At 36.3% G+C, this 22,095-nt stretch overlaps 2 protein-coding genes across 3 annotated transcripts in view; one reads left to right on the top strand and one right to left on the bottom strand.

Annotated features, from left to right (window-relative positions):
- Positions 1-22,095, top strand: part of LOC134848183 (acetylcholine receptor subunit beta-type acr-3-like) — a 108,732-nt gene that overhangs the window by 31,348 nt on the left and 55,289 nt on the right. The window lies entirely within an intron of this gene.
- LOC134848064 (sialate:O-sulfotransferase 2-like) lies at positions 10,867-20,640 on the bottom strand. Of its 2 annotated transcripts, none has more exons than XM_063865401.1 (4): positions 20,315-20,640; positions 19,219-20,099; positions 18,781-18,940; positions 10,867-11,273 (listed from the first exon to the last, which is right to left on the bottom strand). In XM_063865401.1, exons 1-4 carry the CDS (start codon positions 20,497-20,499, stop codon positions 10,874-10,876), a joined length of 1,626 nt encoding a protein of 541 aa, XP_063721471.1. In that variant the 5' UTR covers positions 20,500-20,640; the 3' UTR covers positions 10,867-10,873. The 2 variants fall into 2 exon arrangements, with proteins under 2 accessions (XP_063721471.1, XP_063721472.1); XM_063865402.1 differs by having other exon boundaries at positions 19,219-19,542.

The following is a 22,095-nucleotide window of genomic DNA, read 5'->3' as shown; positions in this document are numbered from 1 at the left end:
AGACGCAGGGTTTAAGAAGCTCTTGTTGGTTCAACAGTAATCATCAATTAAAATGGCCCTTTTGTCTTTGATTAAAATGGCCACTTTGTCAGTGATTTGCGAAAGTAAAAACATTATTCAAAATAGTTTTTAGCTCTGTTGAACAACATTTAGTTTTTGGCACTGTTGTACACTTCGGTACAGATTCTGCTTTTTCCAACCCTTAGTTATTTTTTGTATGTAGTTTTTGTGGAGGTTTTTTACTCGATTAACTGACATTTGAGAAGTTAGCAATTCACATCTACAAAAAGAAATTATAATTCACTAAAAAAACTCCCAGCGAAAAAAACATCACTCAATAATTTCGTTTCTAAATTGGATGAGTTTTATCAAAAGACTCTTGAGTTCCAAATAATTTTCAAGCGATGACTATAAACATTGCTTGAAAATTTTTTGAAAATTAAAAACTTAAATGATTGTCAATTTTATGATAAAATAAACCTTGAGAAACTGAAGAGCTGTAATGCAAAACAGAAAAAAAAACAACCAACTATTGAAAAACGTTAATGAACAAAAAATCCGAAACAAAACAACAGATACTATGAGGTCAAGTTGTGTAGTTTATGAATTGTAACGGGATTCTGCAACAAAACTGCTCTGATTTTTTGTTGCTGTTTTTTTGATCGATTCAACCAATGTTTAATGTGTAAAGACTTGTTTCTGAATTCCACAGATCTACACACATCTTTGAGTTTTTTAGAAACATATGTTTCTATGAAACTAATAAGTTTTAAAAAAAAGTTATTTTTTTGCAGTTTTTACACACATTTTTCAATTGTTGGTTGGTTTTGTTACTTCTTGTGAATCACAGCTCTTGCCTAGATTCACTTTTTCGAGTTTTTTGCGTGACAACTTTTATATTTTTTCAATGTTTCCGTCTCATAAAATTTGTAAACTCAAAAACTTCTGTTATATTCAAAAACATTTCATCTGGAGAAATATTCAGTGCTTCACTTCAGATGGTGTGCTAAGTTTTTTTCATCATGTCCTAAAAATCCCAGAAAAGTGCTGCATTTCTCAAATTGAGTAAAAACTGCTGCCCAAATTTGCTTTTAGAGCAAGTCTGAAATTAAATGCAAGGCATCTTTTTGGTCCGGTTAAATTTGTTTGGCAAGGATTTTTTTTAGTTTCGGCGTACATTTTTTTTTGAATTTGTTTGTATTCACGACGCATTTTTTCATAGTATGAAATTGTATGATTGGCATTTTTTCAACGAATTGTAGTGCACAGCGAAGTTATTAAATTTCTTTCTCAAATATCATTAACCCTTTTAATTAGAGAAATAATTGGAAAGATTTATTTAAAACCTCCCATATACTACTTTTAATTTGTACCCTGTAGTCGACTTACTGCAAGCGATTTTATCGAAGCAAGTCTATCCGTATCTGTGTAAGGCCATTGTTGAATTGATGTAAAATATCACACATTATGGCTTATACTTTTTTCATTTGGGTTATACGAGCTCTTTTTTCCGGACAATAATTTAACTGTGTTCGAAAGAAGTGAATTTGATGAAAACGTGCTCCGAACTCAACTTTAATTAGCGGTTGTGGAAAGTGGAAATGTTAATCTCCTCTTTTGAACCGACTGACTGTTTTAATCACGACCAAGCACCCCGAACCCAATTGGAAGATATGAACTGAATTAAACTCCAGAAAAGACCATGGTATGCGGCAAAAAAGACGACAGCTGTTGAGACGACAATCGCTTTTGATGGACTTTAAGACGAAACTACTCACAAATTCTTAAATTACATTTCTGAGAAATATAAACCGCTTAAATTCGAACAGTTCCTTTTAATGTTTTAACGCTCATTTGACGCCTTAAAGTAATGTCGTCTTAATGCCCTGTCGTCTTGTTTACCTAACACATCCAAAAGATGAATAAATGTGAAGAGTTTATATAACTCAAATGAGTTTCTTTTGCGCGACAATTATAGATTCTAAATTGAGATATCAACGATGAGAAAAAATGGGCGACTCAAATAAATTTTTTAAATGTTATCACCTTTTTCGCCTTTTTCAACATCGATCACCTTTTTCGAAAAAAGACAAAAATTCCAAATGGTATTAAAGTTTAAAACTCCCAAATGGCTAAAATTTTCAAAATGTAATTATTTGTAGTCGGCCAATATAGTAATTAAGAAAATTGCCAAATTGTTTAAAGATTAAAACAAATTTATTTGGAAAAAAATTACAATATAACAAAAAAGAGTAGACATCATGATAGTTTTTTCAGAGATCTAGAAAACTGGAAAAAAACGGCCATGACCGTATATCAAAAAGAATAAATTAGTATCATTCGAACCTTCAACCTTATTTTATTTTCACTTGCGAGAGCAAATGACTTGTAATTGGGAACTAGACTGTTTTCCCGAAAACGATTTTTCTTACAAATACTGTCAACATACTCATTTTTGACATGCTCAAAAGCTGACATGCTCAAACTGTTGAAAATTCAAAGAAAACTACTTTCTAGTTCAAGTGGACAGTCATTATTTTTTTTTAATAAAATTTTTTTTTTAAATTACATTTTTGAATTGTGTTTTTTTATCTAATTTTTTTGGCTTTTCAAACGGTTCTTTTTCTAAGCTGAGGTTTTTTAAATTTTGATTCAAACAGTTTTTTGCTTTAGTTCAATGTTGTTTTGTAATTTATAATTTTACCAACTCTGATGTTCACCGATTTTATAACTTTTTGGTTTCTTTTTCATTAAATGATGGGTTTGGCTTATGTTGTATCGGCATAGTCAATTTATGTCGCCACGTTTCAAGAGCGATTTTAGCCATTTCAGAAGAGTGGGTTATAAAAAAAAATTAAAATCTAATTTTTATAGCTTGAATGTTTTTTATGTCCACGGTTTTGTATTCGGCTCAACGAGGGCTGATTCAAATTTTTTTCAGCTTATCCACTGCTCTCCCATTAATTTCAAGTGCTTGTTAAGGCTGTTTATTTAAACAAGGTATAAAGTTTTGTACGTATACTTTTTTAGAACTTTTCCTGGGGGTTTTTTAGTTTAATTGTAAATGAAAATTCTTTAATTTTTTTTGTTTAATATCTCGTAATGAAATGTTTCAATTGTATCGCTCGCTTGTCGAATTATGTTGCTGAAACTTATGAACAGTTTTTTTTACTGTTTAAGAGTAATCAATTGCGAAAAAAATTTACAGTTTGTTATAGCTTGATTTTCTTCTATGTACAGAGTTTTGCTTACAGCTTAACGAGGGTCGATCCAATTTTTTTTGCCTTAGTTGCCGCCAGCTCGGTCATTGTGAAGGCTTTTTGTCCCTCTTTTTTTTCTAATCAATACCTTGAAATGCAAAGTTTTAACTGTATCGTAAGTCAACTTACATTCCGAAATTTTGAAATTAAAAGTTCTTGCTGATGTTGCTTTTTTAGGAGGGATTGGCCGTAAAAAAAAGGTATACACCAGAAATTTTGCAGCTCAAATATATTTTTATGACAGTAATTTAGTTCTTGGCATAACGAGAGTCAAACCAAGTTTTTCCGCCTTACTTACCGCTTGGTCATTGATTCTAAGTACTGGTTAAGGCTTTTTATGTACATTACCTTGGAGCAAAAATGAAATTTTTGTAGATAGATTTTTTGGCTTTTTCCAAAAAAATTTTTAGCTTTATATTCTTCTTTTTTTAGTCAATAAACTGTAATGCATTGTTTAATTGTATCTCAATTCACTTTAAATTGCGCAAAATCCCATAAAAATGTTTATAATGTTTTTGTTTAATTCAGGGAGGACAGGTCCTGAAAGATTTATTCTGAAAAAATTTATAGCTTGAAAATTTTTGTCTACCGTTTAGTTTTCGGCTTAACGCCAGTCAAACCAATTTTTTTCGCCTTGTTTCTCTTCATTCATTGATCTTCAATGGTTGTCACGGCTGTTTATGAACGTCGTCCAAGACAAAGTTATGAAATTTTGTAGGTCGTTTTTTGGACCTTTTCCGGATTATTTTTTCAACTGCATTTTTTTGAAAGAAAAAAGACTTCCTTTTCTGTCGTTTCAAAATAATTTCCTCAATCACTTTTCTCTGTAAAAAATAAATTATTATTGTTCTGAGAAACAATTAATTAGAAAACAGTTAATGTTGGCTGTATTTATTGACTTAACCAGTTTCACCCTTCTTGCAATAGGGTCGAATTATGTAACCCGAACCTAAAAATCAAAAACCTGTCTGGTTGTCAGCACCCTTTAAAATTCAATCTCAATTTGTTGTGCGTACATAATTTATTTGGATCCCAAGCCTAACGTGAGTTCAAATTGAAAAAACAAGTCAAGGTGATCTTTTTGTTCGGCCGTTTTCTTTGATCTTTGTCCACTAGCAATGTCCAAAGCTGGCATTTTTTGGCGGACGCTCTGAAAACACAAAGGCTGACAATATTTTGGAATTACGGCCGGAATAACAAATATCCGAGTTGTAATCTCCAATTTTGACAGAAATCCTGTTTACCCTTGCAGCTTAAAACCTCCTCCCGGCTTCAACCCAAATGTCTTGATCAGGCATTATAGTCACTCACCGTGCCAACAGATCGATTTGTCAACTAGCCTAAAACCCTAAACTCTTACTTTCCTCTTATGAATTATGAAATGACCACGTATTTTATGATTTTTTCGCGAGGTCGAATCTTTTGAACAAGAAAAATATTATACGATTTTTTATTTCCTAGACATCTGTTGTTTGGTCTAAAAATGATAGTTGAGTCCCGCGAAAAGGCACATATGAAAGATGTGTCCCATCACTCACAAAAAAAGCAAGTACACAAAACACTCTTTTTTCTGAAGATTTTATGACCAAAAATGTTTATTTTTTCAGGTCCCATCGTCATTTTAGAGAGCCAAATATCAAACTAGTCCAAAATTCATTTTTCGGCTAAGTGAAAAAGAAATCTAGTGAACGATTTTTTTCAATGGTAAGGCTTTATGGTGTTGTTTAGTGTTGCTTGAGGCATAACCGTTAGCGAGGAAGGCGGGAAGTCTAAATAACATGAGACACAAAGTATTGATTTTGGGGTGCAAAGAAGGAGAATCCCCCAAGTCAAGAGTCCCTCAAACAGCCGAAATGTTCATTAGCTTTAAAAATAAAGCCTTTTTTCGATAAATTTTGACTCACTGAAATTTACAAACTGATTGATTTTTTCATAACTAATAATGTGGATCTCTGTAACTACCCCCTCCCCCCTTTGGTACCTAGTAACGAATTGCCACCCCTAAAATGAAATAACTCTACGGTTATGCATAGCGAATTTTGCACCTAGTCACGAATCTCCCCCTTTAGCTAAAGGAGGGTGAGGGTAGTTATAGGAATCCAATAATGTTTGAATAAATGAAATGAGTGATTTCGGAAAAAATATAAAGATAATCAGAAATTTTCGGTTCTGCTAATTTTCGGCCTTGGGAACCAAATGCAGACAACTGCTGGTTCCAAGGAAAAAGCCCCTTTTAATTATTCTAGCTCAGAGTATTGGTGTTTCGTTGTATATATTTATTCAGGGGGTGTTTATGTGAGGTAATTTAATTATCAGTAAAAGCGACTGAAAAGATAGTGCTGAAAACAAATTGACATCTTTATCTATATTTCTCAATTCTCTTGCACCCAATTTTTTTTTGAAGAAAAAATGGTGCATTTTTGAGCTGAATAGTTTAAAAACAGCCCTGAACGCTTGGATGCTTTCTATCAGTAATTGAATTTGATTATAAAAAGAACAGACGCTGGGACCGGGTGATTGATAATCCTTTTAATTTTTCAATAAACCGATTTTTGCAATATGTTTTCAAAGGGACAAAATTGTGGAACTCAAATCTTTTGCCCATCTTTTTAGCTACGCAGATGGCAAAAACACCGGAAACGGAAAAAATGTGAACACGTTGTGAACAATTTCGGTCAAAAAAGGACGCATGATAAGTAAATCTTCTATCAATTGATTAAACAGGGTGCAAAATATGCAATTTAATCTATGCACATAAAAAGATAAGTTCTTCTTTTACGTAGTTTCTGTATCGAAACACCGTCTGTTCGTCACACTTTTATTTTTGGCCGGATGGTTTTGTGCAACTTTTCAATCAATCTAAGGCAATATTAACAAAACTGCTCTTATCAGAGCGAGTAGTTTAAATTGAAATAGATGGATTTTCAGAAAAATAAGAAAATTTTCAGAAAAAGAGAAATTAACCTCCCACACGCTATGCAAAATACGAATTGATATATTTTGCATTTGGGAACAATAGATCAGTAGAAACACTAGTTTTGCGAGACAGTTGTGGGATCATTTTTGTTCCATCTTCAGTCGGTAAAACGGTCTGAGAACTTTATATTCTCAAGGTCGGTTATTAAATGTTTATCATTTTAACAAAAATAAAAATGTAAATTTGAACACGTAACAGCTAGAAGCTTTATTTAATTTAAGTTCTAATCATGTTTGATCCTTCGTCCGGGTTTTACTTTTTTTTGGGTATTAAAATCAGTTCAAATTTCTTGGAATTTTTGTGAAATTGCTTTGCTTCTTCTGACGTAGTGGCCAGTAATTGTAAATAATTGTAGTGAGTTATTGTAGTGATTTATCATCAATTTTTACTATCGTCAATCAGCCTTGAGTTTCTCTGAGTTCCATATATGGGAACGTATAAAAGAAATAGATGAAACGTTATCAATCGATTACTAGCGTGAATTTTTGTGAAGTCACTTTGATTGTTCAAAGGCTATTTATAGTATCCTTCCATTTTGTAGTCTGTATGAATGATTGGTGCGTAATTGTCGGCATACAAAAAAATTTACTCAGTAAGACTAAATAAGATGCAAAAATTGTGGGTTCAGCCGACCAGATAACGTGATCAATTTACAATCTTTCATTAGGAATTAGTAATTGATCATGATTTTATCTGAAAAGTAGATATCTAAACACAGAAGCTGAACGGAGTTTTTTCGCAAATCGTGAAATAAAAACAAATCTTTGCAATAAGCCGGCAGGTTATTTCAACAACGATTACGAGATGATATAAATATTATTTGAAAAGCAGGTACTTGAGTTGGCCTCATCGAAGTAGGTTCGAATAGATTTAGTTCGAATATTTTTTTTGAATACTGTAAACCTTCTGGCTATGTTCACTCAATTTTTTTGCCAAAAAATTTTTGTTTACTTTTTTGAAGACAGCATTTCATATCATCAGAATAAAGGATTAGCAGTCAATCTCTTGTAATTTCAGCACGTTAACTTTAAGACAGCCTCAATCTTAGAATTTTCTTCTGCGACGGAAGGAAGACCCACAATGATTCATGTTGATATCGTTTTGTGTTCGTCTCCTATCTAGCTGACTTGGTAATTTGTTTTATGCAAATATTCATAGATTAGATCACTCGTATTTTCCTTAAAAAAGTATTTTTGATTAGTTTTTTTAATTTATCTGATTTATTTTTGTATGGGCGTTCAGCTAGCCCGCATCGTCAAATTTTTTAATATATTGCAAATGTTTTCTCTATATGTGACTATTAAACAGTAATGCTCAAAAATAAAGTATTATCGAATTACTAAAGCCAAACAAGACTGCGCGTATACAGGGCAAAGCCCTGAATGTTGCGACAGCCCTTAATCCATATCGAATGTTTTTTTTTCGGAAAAAAAAATTGGAATATATTGGAATTTTAGATTATATCAAAGATCAAGTAAGAAAATTTGAGCGTACAAATTTGTATGACCGATTACTTAGCCTCAATGCAATTTGGAACGATTTCGTTGTGCGAGATAACTCGCCACGCAAAAAATAATTCGTGTTTCAATTTCAGCATTATGAATACAATCTTCAAAACGCGCAAAGTTTAGCCCAGAGAATGGCCGAAGTGGTAATTTTCAAACTCCCGAAACTTTGCATAAAAATTCGGAGGTAAAATAACATTTTTTAAACATTTGATTTCAAGGAGTCGATATCTCTAATTGAGTATAAAATTTTTCCATCAAAAACTATTTTATCGATCGCCGAAAATTGGGAAATTTAACATATTGGTAAAGTAACTTAGCATAGTGGTAAGGTGTTCATTATCATTTCGTCTGATCGAGTTCTCGATCTCCTGCCTTGACAGTGGTAGTGTGTGAGAACGAGCTCTCTCTCGACCTCTAGCTGCAGATGTACCAAATCCTCAGATCAACAAAATAACTCAGTTTGGAATGATCGGGGGAAATACGAAATGAGCTACCTTTAGGCAGGCTTGTTAAGGCTTGCTCAAATAATTTTTTGTCATTAACTAGAACCACTTTTATTGAAATCTCTCCGTTGTTATAGATCTTTCTGCAATAAAGAAACTAAGACAATTTTCCAATTTTGATGTCATAAAATTTTGCAAGGAAGCAATAGCACCGGAAATTTTGGAGTTTATATAAAGATTGTAGGCTTTGGCAACAAATCGGCGCAAGTTGAGAATATGATAATAAGCAATGAAGATACTTTTTATGTTTTCTGCCAATTTGATCACCTCCATTCACAATTTTCTCCCACCATTGTTTATCGGTACAAGAACATGATTTAATGAATACAGGCTTTTGAAATGGTTTTTGTTCACAGACTGTTGTTCCATTGAAAAATCTGATAAGTTCAATTTTTCCTTAAGAAGGTGTTCATTTTCGGATCTCTTTAATTATATCCTCCCTCAGGTACCTAGTAACGAATAGCCCCTATAAAGAAATGAATCAACAGTTAAGCATACCGGAATTTTATACTTAATAACGAATCTCCTTTTGCAAAAGGGGGATATAGATAAAGAGATCCTCATTTGCTTTATCCAGACTCTTTTCATGTCACATTTTCGGAGAGGAGAGTTTAAAAATGTAAATAATGATCTTCCAATAATGTTCTGTAAAATCTCTCAAAATAGCTAAGCAAAAGTTAAGACAACTTATTTATTTGGTCTAACAAGTTTTCGATTATTTCTTTCATGACAGCATTTTATATTCTCAGATTAAAGGATTGGCAGCTACACTCTAGTAATTTAAGTATAAGAACTTTGAGACGGCCTCAATCTTAGAATTTTCTTCTGCGACGGAAGGAAAACTCTAAGTAAACAATGATTCGGGTTGATATCGTTTTGTTTTCTACTCCTATTTTTTTTGTTTTATGCGAATATACATAGATTACAGCACTCGTTTTTTCCTGGAAAAAGATTCTTTGATTTTTTTCCCTGTTTTGTCTGATTTACTTGTATTTGCATTTAACTAGCCCGCATTGTCGATTTTTACAATGTAACTTGATTTGCATAATTGATTAATACTGACAAAATTGAGCTTTTCATGCAAAGACATAGAGATTAAACTCTAATGCTGAGATTCATTTTTTCAGGGAAAGTTCTGTTTTTATTCAATCAAAATTATCTTTCTTACTTTATTGAAAACGGAAAAAATATTTGGTTGGGGGAAACTTAAATGTTATATTACCATCGTAATGGCATGCCACTCGAAACACAATATCCAATTAAAGTTTGCCATTTTGGTGTAGCTACCAGAAATTGCGGTATATGAATTCGTATAATCAAAAAGTGAAGGTTTAACTTCAGATGCTTGTCAATTTTAGAAGACATTCCTAAGAAATAAGTATAATTGAGGGTATTTTTCAGCTCTTTGCGCCGTAAATTGCCATTAACCTAGCTTCACTTATAGGCAACAGAATGTCTCAATGTCTTCAAATACTTACCCGACTAGATTTACAGTAATCCTTAGGCAAGGAAAAATGTGAATGAATAATGAATCCAAAGTCAAAAAATGGTGGAAAAGATTATAAATCATTATTTAGGAGTCATATATCTTTTTCTGATTTAGCAGCAACCACAAAAATGGTCAAACTTCATTTGTTGTAGTTGCAGCAATTTTGCAGAAAACGAACGTAGTTTTGCTCTCTTGCTTTTTTAGGCGAATAAGCCAACTGTCATTTGATGAAGTCATAACATTTATCGGATTTTAATTCTGCAATTTCTTCAATGTTTTTTCAGGGGGTCTAACCAGGGGGAGTCTAGGATGGGGGTGGAGATTTTTTTCTAGGACGTGGGGAGGAGGAGTTCTCCCAAAACATCATACAGACCCAATGTTGCCAAAATAGCAGGCGAAGCGGGCAAATTTTTAGAAGGCAGACCAAAAAGACCGTTTTTGGGCTCTTTTTGAAGGTTTTGATAAAAAAACATAGCGTGTTTTTGGCGCGTGCTCCCCTCTGAAAGTAAGGACATATTGGCACCGAACACGCCTAGAGAAAAAAGTAAGTCCGCATGTCATAAAATAGTACCAAAGGACCAAAGGGGGAACCTTTGGGTGACGAGGGAGTCGAATCCCTGCGGGAAGGTAGCGTCCCTCCTAAATCTTCCCCTTGAACTTGTTGGAAAAATCTTCAACTCCAACAATTTATTAGCGTGTTGATGGGTTCTGGGCTTCAACTATGGGTGTCAGTTTGTACCAATGATCTTCTGTAAAAATTTTATCTAATCTGTTTTCAGTTGATCTACATTTTTTTTCTTTCAAATGTGTCATCTCTTATTTTGCGCGGAGAACGCGCCGAAAAAAAATTCAAAATTTTTTGCAACAAGTTTTTTTTGGAAAATTGAGTTTTTGATTCAAGGAGAGCTCGGAAAATCGAAACAACTGATCAGATTAAAATGCTTACAAATTTTGAAGCACATGTAAGTCAAAGATGCGCCAGCCAAAAACTTTATTTCAACGAATATTTTTAATTCATACTTAATTTTTGAAATTTTCTTGTAGCGTAAGTAACGTTTTTTACAAACACAAACGGAAATATAAAAAAATATATGCAAAAAATAATTCGAAATAAAACTTTTGATCCGAATTCAATTTTAATTTTGAAAAGACTTCATATATTCATCCATTCTCAAAAAGTGAACTCCTTTACGCGTGAAATTTTTCTCGAAAAGAATCAAGTCGTCGTGAAATGTCTGTTTGTTCAAAAATTCAGCAGCTACTTTTTCCAAATCCACTTTGTAATTTCTTTTAAATTCTTTCGCTTTTGCATCGTTGTAGTAGGTACATATTGCTCGGTTCCAATAAGACGTTACATCACCAACATCAAAAAATAGTAAAATTCTGAGTAATTGCGACAAAAGATTTTGCTGTAAGTCTTCGTAAGAAATGACCAAAACAGGTTTTCCATCATCGAAAATGGCAGACAATATGCTCAATCCTCGGCTGGTTTGTTGCTCGTAAGTTTGGGCGAAATTTGCACTGAAGTATCTTTTGCTGAAACAAACGTTGATACTCTTGCCAGTTTTATGCTGCCATTACAAGATTATCCCAAAGAGAGCTCAAATCTTGCTACGCAGAAAGATCTCAAACTTTCTCCTGTGCTGCATTTAAATAATTCTCTGACATAATTAAAGAACGTAATGACGCTTTTTTGGGAAAACGTTGAGCCAAATTTCGCGATCCCATAAGTCGTCTTTTTATTGCCGAAGTCATATTTGAAAAAAATGATAATTATGATGGGCGTTTGAAAATTTTGCAATATTTTCAGCAAATTTTTTTTGCCAGCTTAAGTTCTTTTTTTGACAGCGTGTAAGAAACAATTTGGCTCAAAAACATTCTTTTCAGGTAAAGTTCGAACCACCCAATTAATTTCCTTAAAAAATCTTACGGCATAGTTAATAAGGCAAAAATACAAGTGATCACAAAATTAACCAACAAAAGTTAAAGATTCTCAAAAAGAGAAGCGCATCTGAGATTTTTGCTAGAGTGCGTTTTTTGAAACAAGGCTCGAAATATTTGTCAATCTTTCTTTTTTGTTTTTGAGAAAAACGTGCAAACAAACACAAAACATGGGGAATTTTTTATACTATGATCAACCCCGGTGAGAATATTCGATGAATTATGCTTGCTTTATAACGCGGTGACATAGTATCTAAATTTAGTTCATGTTTCGATTCCAGTTCCATTTCTAGTTGTGCTATTTAATTCATTTATCTGTCTGGCGCAAACTAATATTTAACCTTCGGAGTTTGTCTGTCACCTTCGGTTGACCGCCAATTTATTGTCTCCGACTAACTTTCTATCACACGGTTACTTTTCTTACTATAACAATTCAAACTATCGAAACCGTATTTTCACATGGCGCAGCGAACAGGCCAAAGTGGGGTGGGGGGAAGGAAACCCACTGGGGATTACATCGTTTTGGCCCTCGACGTTCGCAGAGCCACCAATGCTATGGGAGTTTTGGTTTAATCGTTTTCAATGGGGAATGGTGGCCAAACATAGCCTAAATCCGAAGAACTTCTATTATGCCAGTACGTTAACCGCAGCGCAGGTTACAGCACTACCGGAGGAGGTAGACGGAAAAGATCTTCTGGCGTCGGAGCAAACGCTTATCTCGAACTTGTATTTCTGTCTGGGGGAGAAAGGACAGGATGAGCTACATAAGAGGAGGCCACACCTGGATTTATCTACGACAAGGTACTCTAGGGTATTAGATACCATCGAAACGGAATCTAAGAAGGAACGGAATGAAACTTATGAAACATTCCAATTATTGGCACGGAAACAACAAATAGGAGAATGTTTGGAGCAGTTCCACTCAGTGTTAAGCGGGCTGGCCGCCCGATGTAATTTTGGAACGTCGGAGACCAGAATTCTGCGGGATGTGTTCATTGTGAACATGAACAATAGAGAGGCTAAAAATGAACTATGCCGTTCGACTAAGTCACCCTACGAGGTGTACCGTATTGCACTTTCATACGAACGTGGATACAAATATGCTAAATCATACGGATCGGCAACCGGGGAAGTAACAACTAGTGGCACCACCGGTGGAAATGGAGCGTTCCCAATCAAAACGGAACCGGTGGGGACAATCCGAGGAGGATACCGAAATAATAGACAGCGCGGCCGTGGATCGTTCAGAGGACGAGCAGAGATGAGAGGGGGAGTTTCTAGAAGATGCTATAATTGTGACCAACCCAACTTTACTCCGGAACACCTTACTAAATGTCCAGCCAAAAATGCGACGTGTAATTTCTGCAGGAAAACGGGACATTACGAGAGAACTTGTCGGGGAAGAGGAATAACCGGGAAAGACCGGCAGTGGGACTAATCCAAAATCAGGAGGATATAGAAGCTAGTGAAATAGGCGACGCTGAGGATACTTATTCGCAACATATGAATTCAGTTGGCTGGGTTAACACGCCGGTAAAGAAGCAACAATGGTGGGTTTCGGACAGCTCAGGAGATTATGTTGTCATGGCTATCAAATCTCGGAGAGAAACGGAATTGAAGTTGGCCGGCGCTCGACTACCAATTAAGGTAAATGGGAAACAAACGAATGCCTGGATAGATAGTGGATCACCGATTTCAATATTTACCATTGGAGAATTAAAGCGGACGTTGGGCACCGCAGGAGTGAACGTGAAGGCACCAGCACCGGAGGACGACGAATTCAGGGGTTACGAAAACAATCCCTTACGACTGTTAGGAACGATGGAAAACTTGTTAGAAACGAACGGATGGGTGACTAGCACGAATATCAGAGTGATCCGAGGAAGCAGACCGTCGATTATTGGGAGAGATCTAATGCCAAATCTGGGATTGCAAATAGTACAGAAGGCACCGGAGGAGAACGTGATGTCGGTGCAGGGAGAATTATAAGGTACACGCGGATTTTTTCGACACGTTAACGCCGATTCAACAAAAAGGACGGAGAGTGCCATCACATTGCAGGATAAGGTCAATAAGGAAATTAATAAACTTTTACGGCAAGGGCACATCAAAAAACTGGAAATATGTTCGGATAAGTATTTTGTTTCTCCGATTGTAATAACGGTGAAAAAGGACGGATCAGTGAAATTAGCGTTAGAATCCCGGGAGTTGAACAAGCAAGTCCACAAGAATAAATACCAAATGCCGAATATTAAAGAGCTCATGGACCTGGTAGGTCAAACGTTAAGCGAACGGAAACCAGGAAAAATGTATATTTCTCTACTATGGACCTTACGTATGCGTACAGTCAATTACCACTTAGCCCGGAAACGAGCGTCCAATGCAATTTTCCGCTGGTGGGAGGAAAATCAACGGGCACGTATCGTTTTCAAACGGGGTTCTACGGCCTTACACTTATGCCTGCGGAATTTCAAAGAGTGATGGATACGATCCTTTCGGAGTTTCCGCAGGCGCACGCTTTTATCGACGAAGGCACTGAAATTGAGCATATTTCGGCGGTCGAAAGAATCTTACGGAAGTTAGATCGCGAGAATATGTCGCTTAAGCTTACTAAATGCCAATTTGCGCGGAAAGAATGTGATTGGTTGGGGCATAAAATAACTTGTACCGAAATCACACCGCTAATCCGAAAAACGGAACCGATCGAATCGCTAAAAGCACCAAAAACGGTGTCGCAGCTAAAATCCTTTATGGGTTTTATTCATAGCCTGCACTAAAACCTTCCAGCACTCGCGGAATCATCAGCCTCGTTACGTCCTTTTTTAAGCAAGAAAAACGAATATATTTGGAATAGTGAATGTCAAATATCATTCGAGAATCTGAAAAAACAAGTGGCTAATATAGTAGAACTTCGGCACTTTGATATACACCGTGACCCAAGAGTCGTATGCGACGCTAGTCAGAACGGGCTCAGAGCGGTTCTTGAGCAACTAAATTTCGACGGCTGGAGGCCAATATCCTTCGCATCCCGGTACTTAAACGAGGCAGAGAAAAAGTACTCTACGAATGAATTAGAAATGCTTGCAGTTGTGTGGGGGGCGGAGTATTTCCAAAACTATGTGTTGGGGAGAAATTTTTCAATAGTTACGGATCATAAGGCACTTGAATCATTGCTAAATGGTAACAACAAAAAGAACAAAACAATGTTCAGTAGATTAACCAGATGGTTAGATCGTCTTATACCGTTCGATTTTCAAGTGGAGCAGAAACCCGGAGCAAAAATTGGACTCGCCAATTACCTATCGAGGCACCCCAGCTTGGACGCTAAACCGGTCAGCAACTATGATAGTATGTTTACAGTGGCGAAAATTACTAGAATTAGATCCGCCCTCGGATTTGAAAACGAATTTTTCTCCAAAGGCAGACTCGAGTCTCCATCGGTTACTAATAATAAACGCGTTTGTAATATATCGAATGGAAAACAACCGGTAGAGGGCGAATGATCATGCGGCGGAAATTGGACCAATCACAGAGCGACAAATCGCATTTCCGGCAGGTCAATTAAGTTTAGTGGAAATTTAGTTGGGACTATTATTGAAGCTGAATTTGGTTACATAAATTCTTCAAAAATAAACATTCAAAATTCAAAATATAACTCAATTGTGGAGAGAAAATCAGAAAACTATTGGCATGACACCCCAGCATTAGTAGTAGCGATGAAATAGAGGAGATTGATCAGGATATGCAAGCGGTTACAACAGAAGTCCGGAGTACTAAAACTAACACCATCATTTCCATTCCGTCGGTTTACCCCGGTGAAAGTTATCCATTAGTTAATCCGGAAAATCGAGTTATGTCCGTTATCCCGAGAAGTTGTAAGGTTGTGAGTAAACAAACCGCCCTTCACGAATTGTTTAATCTTCGATTTATAGAATCACAATATAATTCCGATCCTCAATTACAAGCCATTATCGAAATGATTAAATGTAAAGACCCTCAGTTACACACAAAAGTTGCAGCAATTGGTAAGTACTATGCATGAGTACTATCAGGATTTTCATGTAAGAGACGGATGCCTGTGGATGGACGAGAGGCTAGTTATTCCTAACACCTTGCAAGCGGCGGTGAACAATAGGTTGCGTTACTATCACCACGGAAAATCGAGTATGTATGACGCGGCCAAAGACATCTGGTACCCGTACAGGCTCCGTAGCTTAGCAACGATTGCCGGAAATTGTCCAGAATGCACATTAGCTGGTAAGAATTTGAAAAATATGTGTTCAAAAGGGGATATAGGGAAAATACCTGAGCCGAAAGAACCGAATGAGTCGGTTCAACTGGACCTTTGGGGGCCAATTAACTACTTAAAGAAGTCTAAAAAGTATGTTTTGGTAGCGGTAGATCAATTTTCCCGTTGGCCATCGGCGATGGTCTGTAATTCGAACCGGTCGGATAAAATTATTAAATTTCTAAAAGCAGACATTGTTGCCCACGGAGTTCCGAGACAAATTCGAGTTGACCAAGGAACAAACTTTATATCCAAGGAGGTTCGGTCATTCTGTCATAAAGAGGGAATTGAAATGCTCATCTCGCCAGTTAATGATCATAGGGCAACAGGATGTGTCGAACGCATGATTGGCAGCATCAAGAATTCAGTACTTACGTATGCCCGGGAGGATAAACCGGAACCCTTGGATCGGATGGTTGAAAGAGCCCTCGGTGCCTTAAGATTTGCCAAAAACGCTACCCTCAACATAACACCGTTTGAAGCGCACCACGGTCGGAAAGCTAACACGGTTTTCAGAAATTTGACCAAAAAGCCATCATTATGGAATCTAAATTTTGGAAATGTATTACGTTCAAAATCTGCCTGTTTAGATGAACAAGACCCAAACGCCCAAGCAATGCCGGAGCCAATGGATACGAACTGGGGAGTCCGATCGGATACAGATTACGACCGGAAAAACAGGCGACACCCAATGAAACTGGCTGAGGACCAAGCTGCTAACCAGGATAATGAGCCTGGAATTGTGCGGGCACTGAATGAACCGGCTGAAGTACCGCCGGCAGCCGTAATGCAGAAAACCGGGGAGCGGAATATGAATAGGTATAAACCATTAAAATCCAGTATAGTTAATCAAAGTGATCACACTATTAAAATGAGTAATGGTGCTGTGCTTAGAAAATCAGGAGTAGCACTCAAGAAGGCAAAATTTCCAAAAAAACGGGCGCCGGGACAAATCGCTGCAGCACCAACGCCGCGGGACCTTAAACGGAAGCTACTAGCAAGTAGTAGTCAACAAAGCAGCTCAAAAGGCACCATGGGAACCTCTCACCGCACCATGGGAAACCGCTCAAGATTCCAAATTTTGGAAACCGCGGAGGATTCGGAATCAGAAGAAGAGGACTATTAACCGCTCATCTCAACAAAACTGGCTATTGATCCGACAACTAAGGGGACAGACGCTGAAAGGGAGGGACAAGGAACGTCTAGTGGGGGACAGAACCAAGTACAATCCAAAACAATCACAATTCGACCTAGCAATTATGAAACGGCAACAGAATATACGATGGCTTGCGAAAAAGAAATCGAAGCTAACCGAAGGAAGGAAGACACCGAAGGAAATATACCACAGAGGGTGGAGCGAGAGGCAGAATAAATTCCAGCAACCGGGGTAAAAAAGCGTGGTCGGAAACAACGACTTGTTTCCTATTCAAGCCAAGATTCGGCGAGTTCCTTGGACGAAACCAGTTCAAGACGATCGGGCAGAAAACGAACAGCAGTTACCAAGATGGGGGCGGTTATGATTGACACTATTCAAAAGGCGGATAAGTCAGGAGCGAAATGAAGAAAAAAAAAGAGTAGAAAACATGAGTAACAAACTTACAAAAGCAAACTTACAAAACTTTATAACATGAGGAGGTCCAGGGAGAGGGCATGCCGTGCAGCGGCAAAAACTCAAAGATTATGTTTTGAAATTTTGTCATAGTGGATTGCTAAAACTTAGTTGAAACCCGTTATTAACCTTATTGATTTGTTGATAACAGCATTGATAGTTAAAACTCATTATTAACCTTATTGATTTATTGTTAACAGCATTGCAGTGGATACGTTAAAAAAATTCGTTAGTTTTTACAAGGAGGGAAATGTCATAGTATCTAAATTTAGTTCATGTTTCGATTCCTGTTCCATTTCTAGTTGTGCTATTTAATTCATTTATCTGTCTGGAGCAAACTAGTATTTAACCTTCGGAGTTTGTCTGTCACTTTCGGTTGACCGCCAATTTATTGTCTCCGACTAACTTTCTATCACACGGTTACTTTTCTTACTATAACAATTCAAACTATCGAAACCGTATTTTCACATGGCGCAGCCAACAGGCCAAAGTGGGGGGAAAAACCCACTGGGGATTACATCGTTTTGGCCCTCGACGTTCGCTGAGCCACCAATGCTATGGGAGTTTTGGTTTAATCGTTTTCAATGGGGAATGGTGGTGGCCAAACATAGCCTAAATCCGAAGAACTTCTATTATGCCAGTACGTTAACCGCAGCGCAGGTTACAGCACTACCGGAGGAGGTAGACGGAAAAGATCGTCTGGCGTCGGAGCAAACGCTTATCTCGAACTTGTATTTCTGTCTGGGGGAGAAAGGACAGGATGAGCTACATAAGAGGAGGCCACACCTGGATTTATCTACGACAAGGTACTCTAGGGTATTAGATACCATCGAAACGGAATCTAAGAAGGAACGAAATGAAACTTATGAAACATTCCAATTATTGGCACGGAAACAACAAATAGGAGAATCCTTGGAGCAGTTCCACTCAGTGTTAAGCGGGCTGGCCGCCCGATGTTATTTTGGAACGTTGGAGACCAGAATTATGCGGGATGTGTTCATTGTCTAACTTTCTATCTCACGGTTACTTATCTTACTAGAACAATTCAAACTATCGAAACCGTATTTTCACAGCGGTTAGCAGTTAGTATACTTGAGAAGGCTTGTGCGTTTCTATGAAACATAGCATGTCTACGTTTATTCTACTAGTGAATGTGGGCTAAAATGACTTTTTTCTAAGTCCAGAGAATAACCTTCTGATCTTACCTGGGAGGGGATCCAGCTACTTTTCTGAAGTCTGCTTCGCTCCTGAATGATATAGTATGACCATACTTTCGTCTATTAAACTCGGCCAACGTACTCCGCAGGGGGTTCCGGAACACGTGAACAAACTTCGCCATAGTTTTGTAGTATTTGGTGTTTTCATCTGCAAAAAAAGGTGTTTTTTTTTCAGAAAAAAACTCTTCCGCCACACACCGCTGCTTTAAATTATCCGGAAAAAATGAATTAAACTTGAAAATTAGAACACATTTTTCTCAAATTGGGTTGGTTTTGGACAAAAATTAGAGAAAACAAATCTTGCCTAGAATTTAAGCAGAGTTAAAATGGTGCAAATTAGTTTGCGAAATTCGAGACAAAATTTTTAACCCAAAAAAGTTTTGTCTTTTTAGCCCATCAAAATTTAAAAGATATTAATAAACTAACTGTCATTTATTTGGAGTCCTTCATGCATTTTAAACATGGTCGTTTTGCCACTAGTAAGAGTTTCCGTTTCCCCTGGAAGACCTTTTCTCACCAAATCACCAGACCGGTAAATACTTCCGGATAGAATGCCAGTTAACTTCTGGAACAGGAGTCTAGTCCACGTGTTTCCCGATCCTGGTATAGTAACGAGTCCAATTTGGGGCAAAACCGGCGCTTGCGGGTTCAAAAACACTGACTCGCGGCAGTTCTCAAGAGCCCATTGAGTGGCGGAAACTTCCCCGTGTTTGCACTTTTCTGAAGATTCTGAGATATTTTGATCCATGTCTATGAAGTATAAAAAATCCAAAAAATTAGGAGCACAATAGCACATTGTTGCTTTAGCCAAAGTTACCACACTGATTGAAATTGACAGTTGTTTTTTTGAACAATCCTCGTAGCATGCGGTTTTCGTTTCTTTCTCGGAAATAGATTCTATTCCTTTATTTTGAAGATTATTTATATTTGTTTTGAGACAACCGAGAAAATTGTTGGTTCCTTGTAACTGCGGATAGTGTCTAACAGTAAGCCGGTACGATAAAAACAGACTTGAAATATGATTAGCAGTCGAGCAGCCGTCAAAATTGGCCTCCCGCATTGATGAATTTTCATTAGAGCAAAAGCATTCGCTTGTTTTTAATTTAACATTAACTTCGCTAAATCCTCGTCCAACGCAAAAAAGTGCGCAGTCTTGTTTCGGTAGCTTGAGTATTATATCAGTCTCGGGGTTTGGTTCTCGGCATTTTACGAAATCAACATGAGCGACTAAATTTACGATAGAATCCAGCGGCGTTTGGTTCCATAGCAGATCAGGCCGAGGACTGATTTTGGGTTTGGTTTTCAGTCTAAAAAACATCAAAACTTCAAGATTGCAAAAAGAGTACTTTATTAAGTATCGGTACACTTTTTTGCGCTTAAATGCTATCAAGTTATTTTTCAGAATTTTCAAATTTTTAGCAACTGGAGGCTTTTTGATGATAAATAAACTCGAAAAATCCAAAATATACATAGTATAAAAGTTTATCCCAAATTAGATTTGATTGAAATTAAATTTTTTTACCTTGGTTCTGTTGGTCTGAATTTTTCAAACTTTTCTAATTCTGGCTCTTGACTCCGCTCTGGTTTGTTTCGCTTAAAAGTTTCCTTCACAAAACTGCAGACCAAAATCAAGGTAATTAACATAACTACAGATCTAAATCGCAGGAATTTTCGCATGAAAACTTTGACCACGTTTGAAACGGCCATTTTTTGATTTTCAGAATTTCAAAAAACTTAATGTCAAAAAACTTAACCGAAAACAAAATAATTAAACTAATTCAAGAGAAAATGTAAAGCGTACAAGATTTTAACTTTTCTGATTTTGTCGTCAACGTGTTTTAAAATGACTGTACTTTTCATTCAATAATAATCAATGAGATGAACTTCATACGTTCTTTGCTTGCTGACAAAATTTGTATGCACTTTTTCTTCTGGCAATCACAGATCTTGTTCTTGTCATGATTTTATATTCATAAAAAGTTGTTGATGTTTATCAAAAAGAAAAAACTTTTTTTTCTGAGGTAGCTCAAATAATAAAAGATGTGCCAATTAAGACCAATACTTAAACATGTTTTCTCAAGAATTGTCTGAATTATCTGAATAAATGTTTAGTAAGGAAAAAATCAAATGCACGTTTTTATGGTCTTCCAGTACTTATATTTTAGGTCCTAAGGTAGCAGGGCAAACTGCCCTTTGACAATGTATTCCATTTTCCAATCTACCCTATACTTTTTTACAGTATTCCAAATTATTAATGGGCTGCATTTTTTTTCCACGGGGTTTCAAATTCTTCAAAAAACTGTGGGTGGTCGCGTTTGATGTCATACTTAAGAAATTCCACTTGTGATTCCAGGTCGTAGTTTCAGTTCAAAAACTCACCCATTGGAAGAACAAATAGCATATGACATTTAAATGCTATTTTTGATCGACATTTCTTGCCTAATTTTTCTTGAAAAAGGAAGAAAAATCCTGGAAAAACACATAATCGCTTGAAATTAAATTTTATTTCTGAATTTGCAAAATATCTGTATATGGAACAATTTTTGCTACCTGAACAGCAACTGCTGACTTTTTTTTCTGGTGAAAGAGAAAATTTTTAAAACTTTCCAAGAAGTTCTTTTTTTTCAAGTTTGTTGATAAATCAATTCTGCTTACCGGTTCTGTCCACTAATTTGATTTAAACTTGTTTCCGTCCGAGTTTTTTTTATTAATGAGTTCGGATAATGTATTTAACACAATTTTATAAGTTGATATTTTTTATATTTAGCATCAAAATTGTACAGGTAGTTTGCTAGGCCTATAAATTCATCGGTGACAGGACAAAGTACCCCATACGAAAGTATCCCATTACAAAATATCCCATACCAATATATTCCAATGAAGACAATAGTCCATGCCAATATAGCCCACGTCAATTAAAATATCCCATAAAGGGTTTAAAATTAGTTTATGATATAGGTTACCAAGGACTAGTGCATATCTCTATATCGCAATTAAAAAGAGACTCAATTCAACTGCTTCAATTATTTCGACACGCCATCTAGAGATAGTGCTAATGATAAAAGACGCTTTTCGAGGGATTAATTTTATTTTTCAACCTGTTAATGGAGTCATAATTGAGAAACATTTGATAATGAAATACAATGCAAAAATATATCATTACAAACATAGCACTAAAACAAGGAACACTAATATGACAGATTTTATTTTTGTTAAAACTCAACAAGGCAAAGCGTTGCTTATCTTGGACGAATAGGAGTTCACTAAAAAGCGAGACACCAAATCTACCACTCACCAGCTTTG

Source organism: Symsagittifera roscoffensis, chromosome 6 (genome assembly GCF_963678635.1).
Source record: "Symsagittifera roscoffensis chromosome 6, txSymRosc1.1, whole genome shotgun sequence".
In the NCBI taxonomy this organism is placed as follows: Eukaryota; Metazoa; Xenacoelomorpha; order Acoela; family Convolutidae; genus Symsagittifera; species Symsagittifera roscoffensis.
Note: the sequence above shows the minus strand (reverse complement) of the source record. Positions and strands in the feature narration are given on the sequence as shown.

Excerpts from the sequence above, each read along its gene's own strand:
- LOC134848064 (XM_063865401.1), bottom strand. The coding sequence starts at position 20,499 with ATGGCCGTTTCAAACGTGGTCAAAGTTTTCATGCGAAAATTCCTGCGA. Across the intron at positions 18,941-19,218 it reads AGGACTCCAAATAAATGACA|ATGAAAACACCAAATACTAC; the intron begins GTTAGTTTATTA and ends CTTTTTTTGCAG. Across the intron at positions 11,274-18,780 it reads GTAGCTGGATCCCCTCCCAG|CAAAAGATACTTCAGTGCAA; the intron begins GTAAGATCAGAA and ends CGTTTGTTTCAG.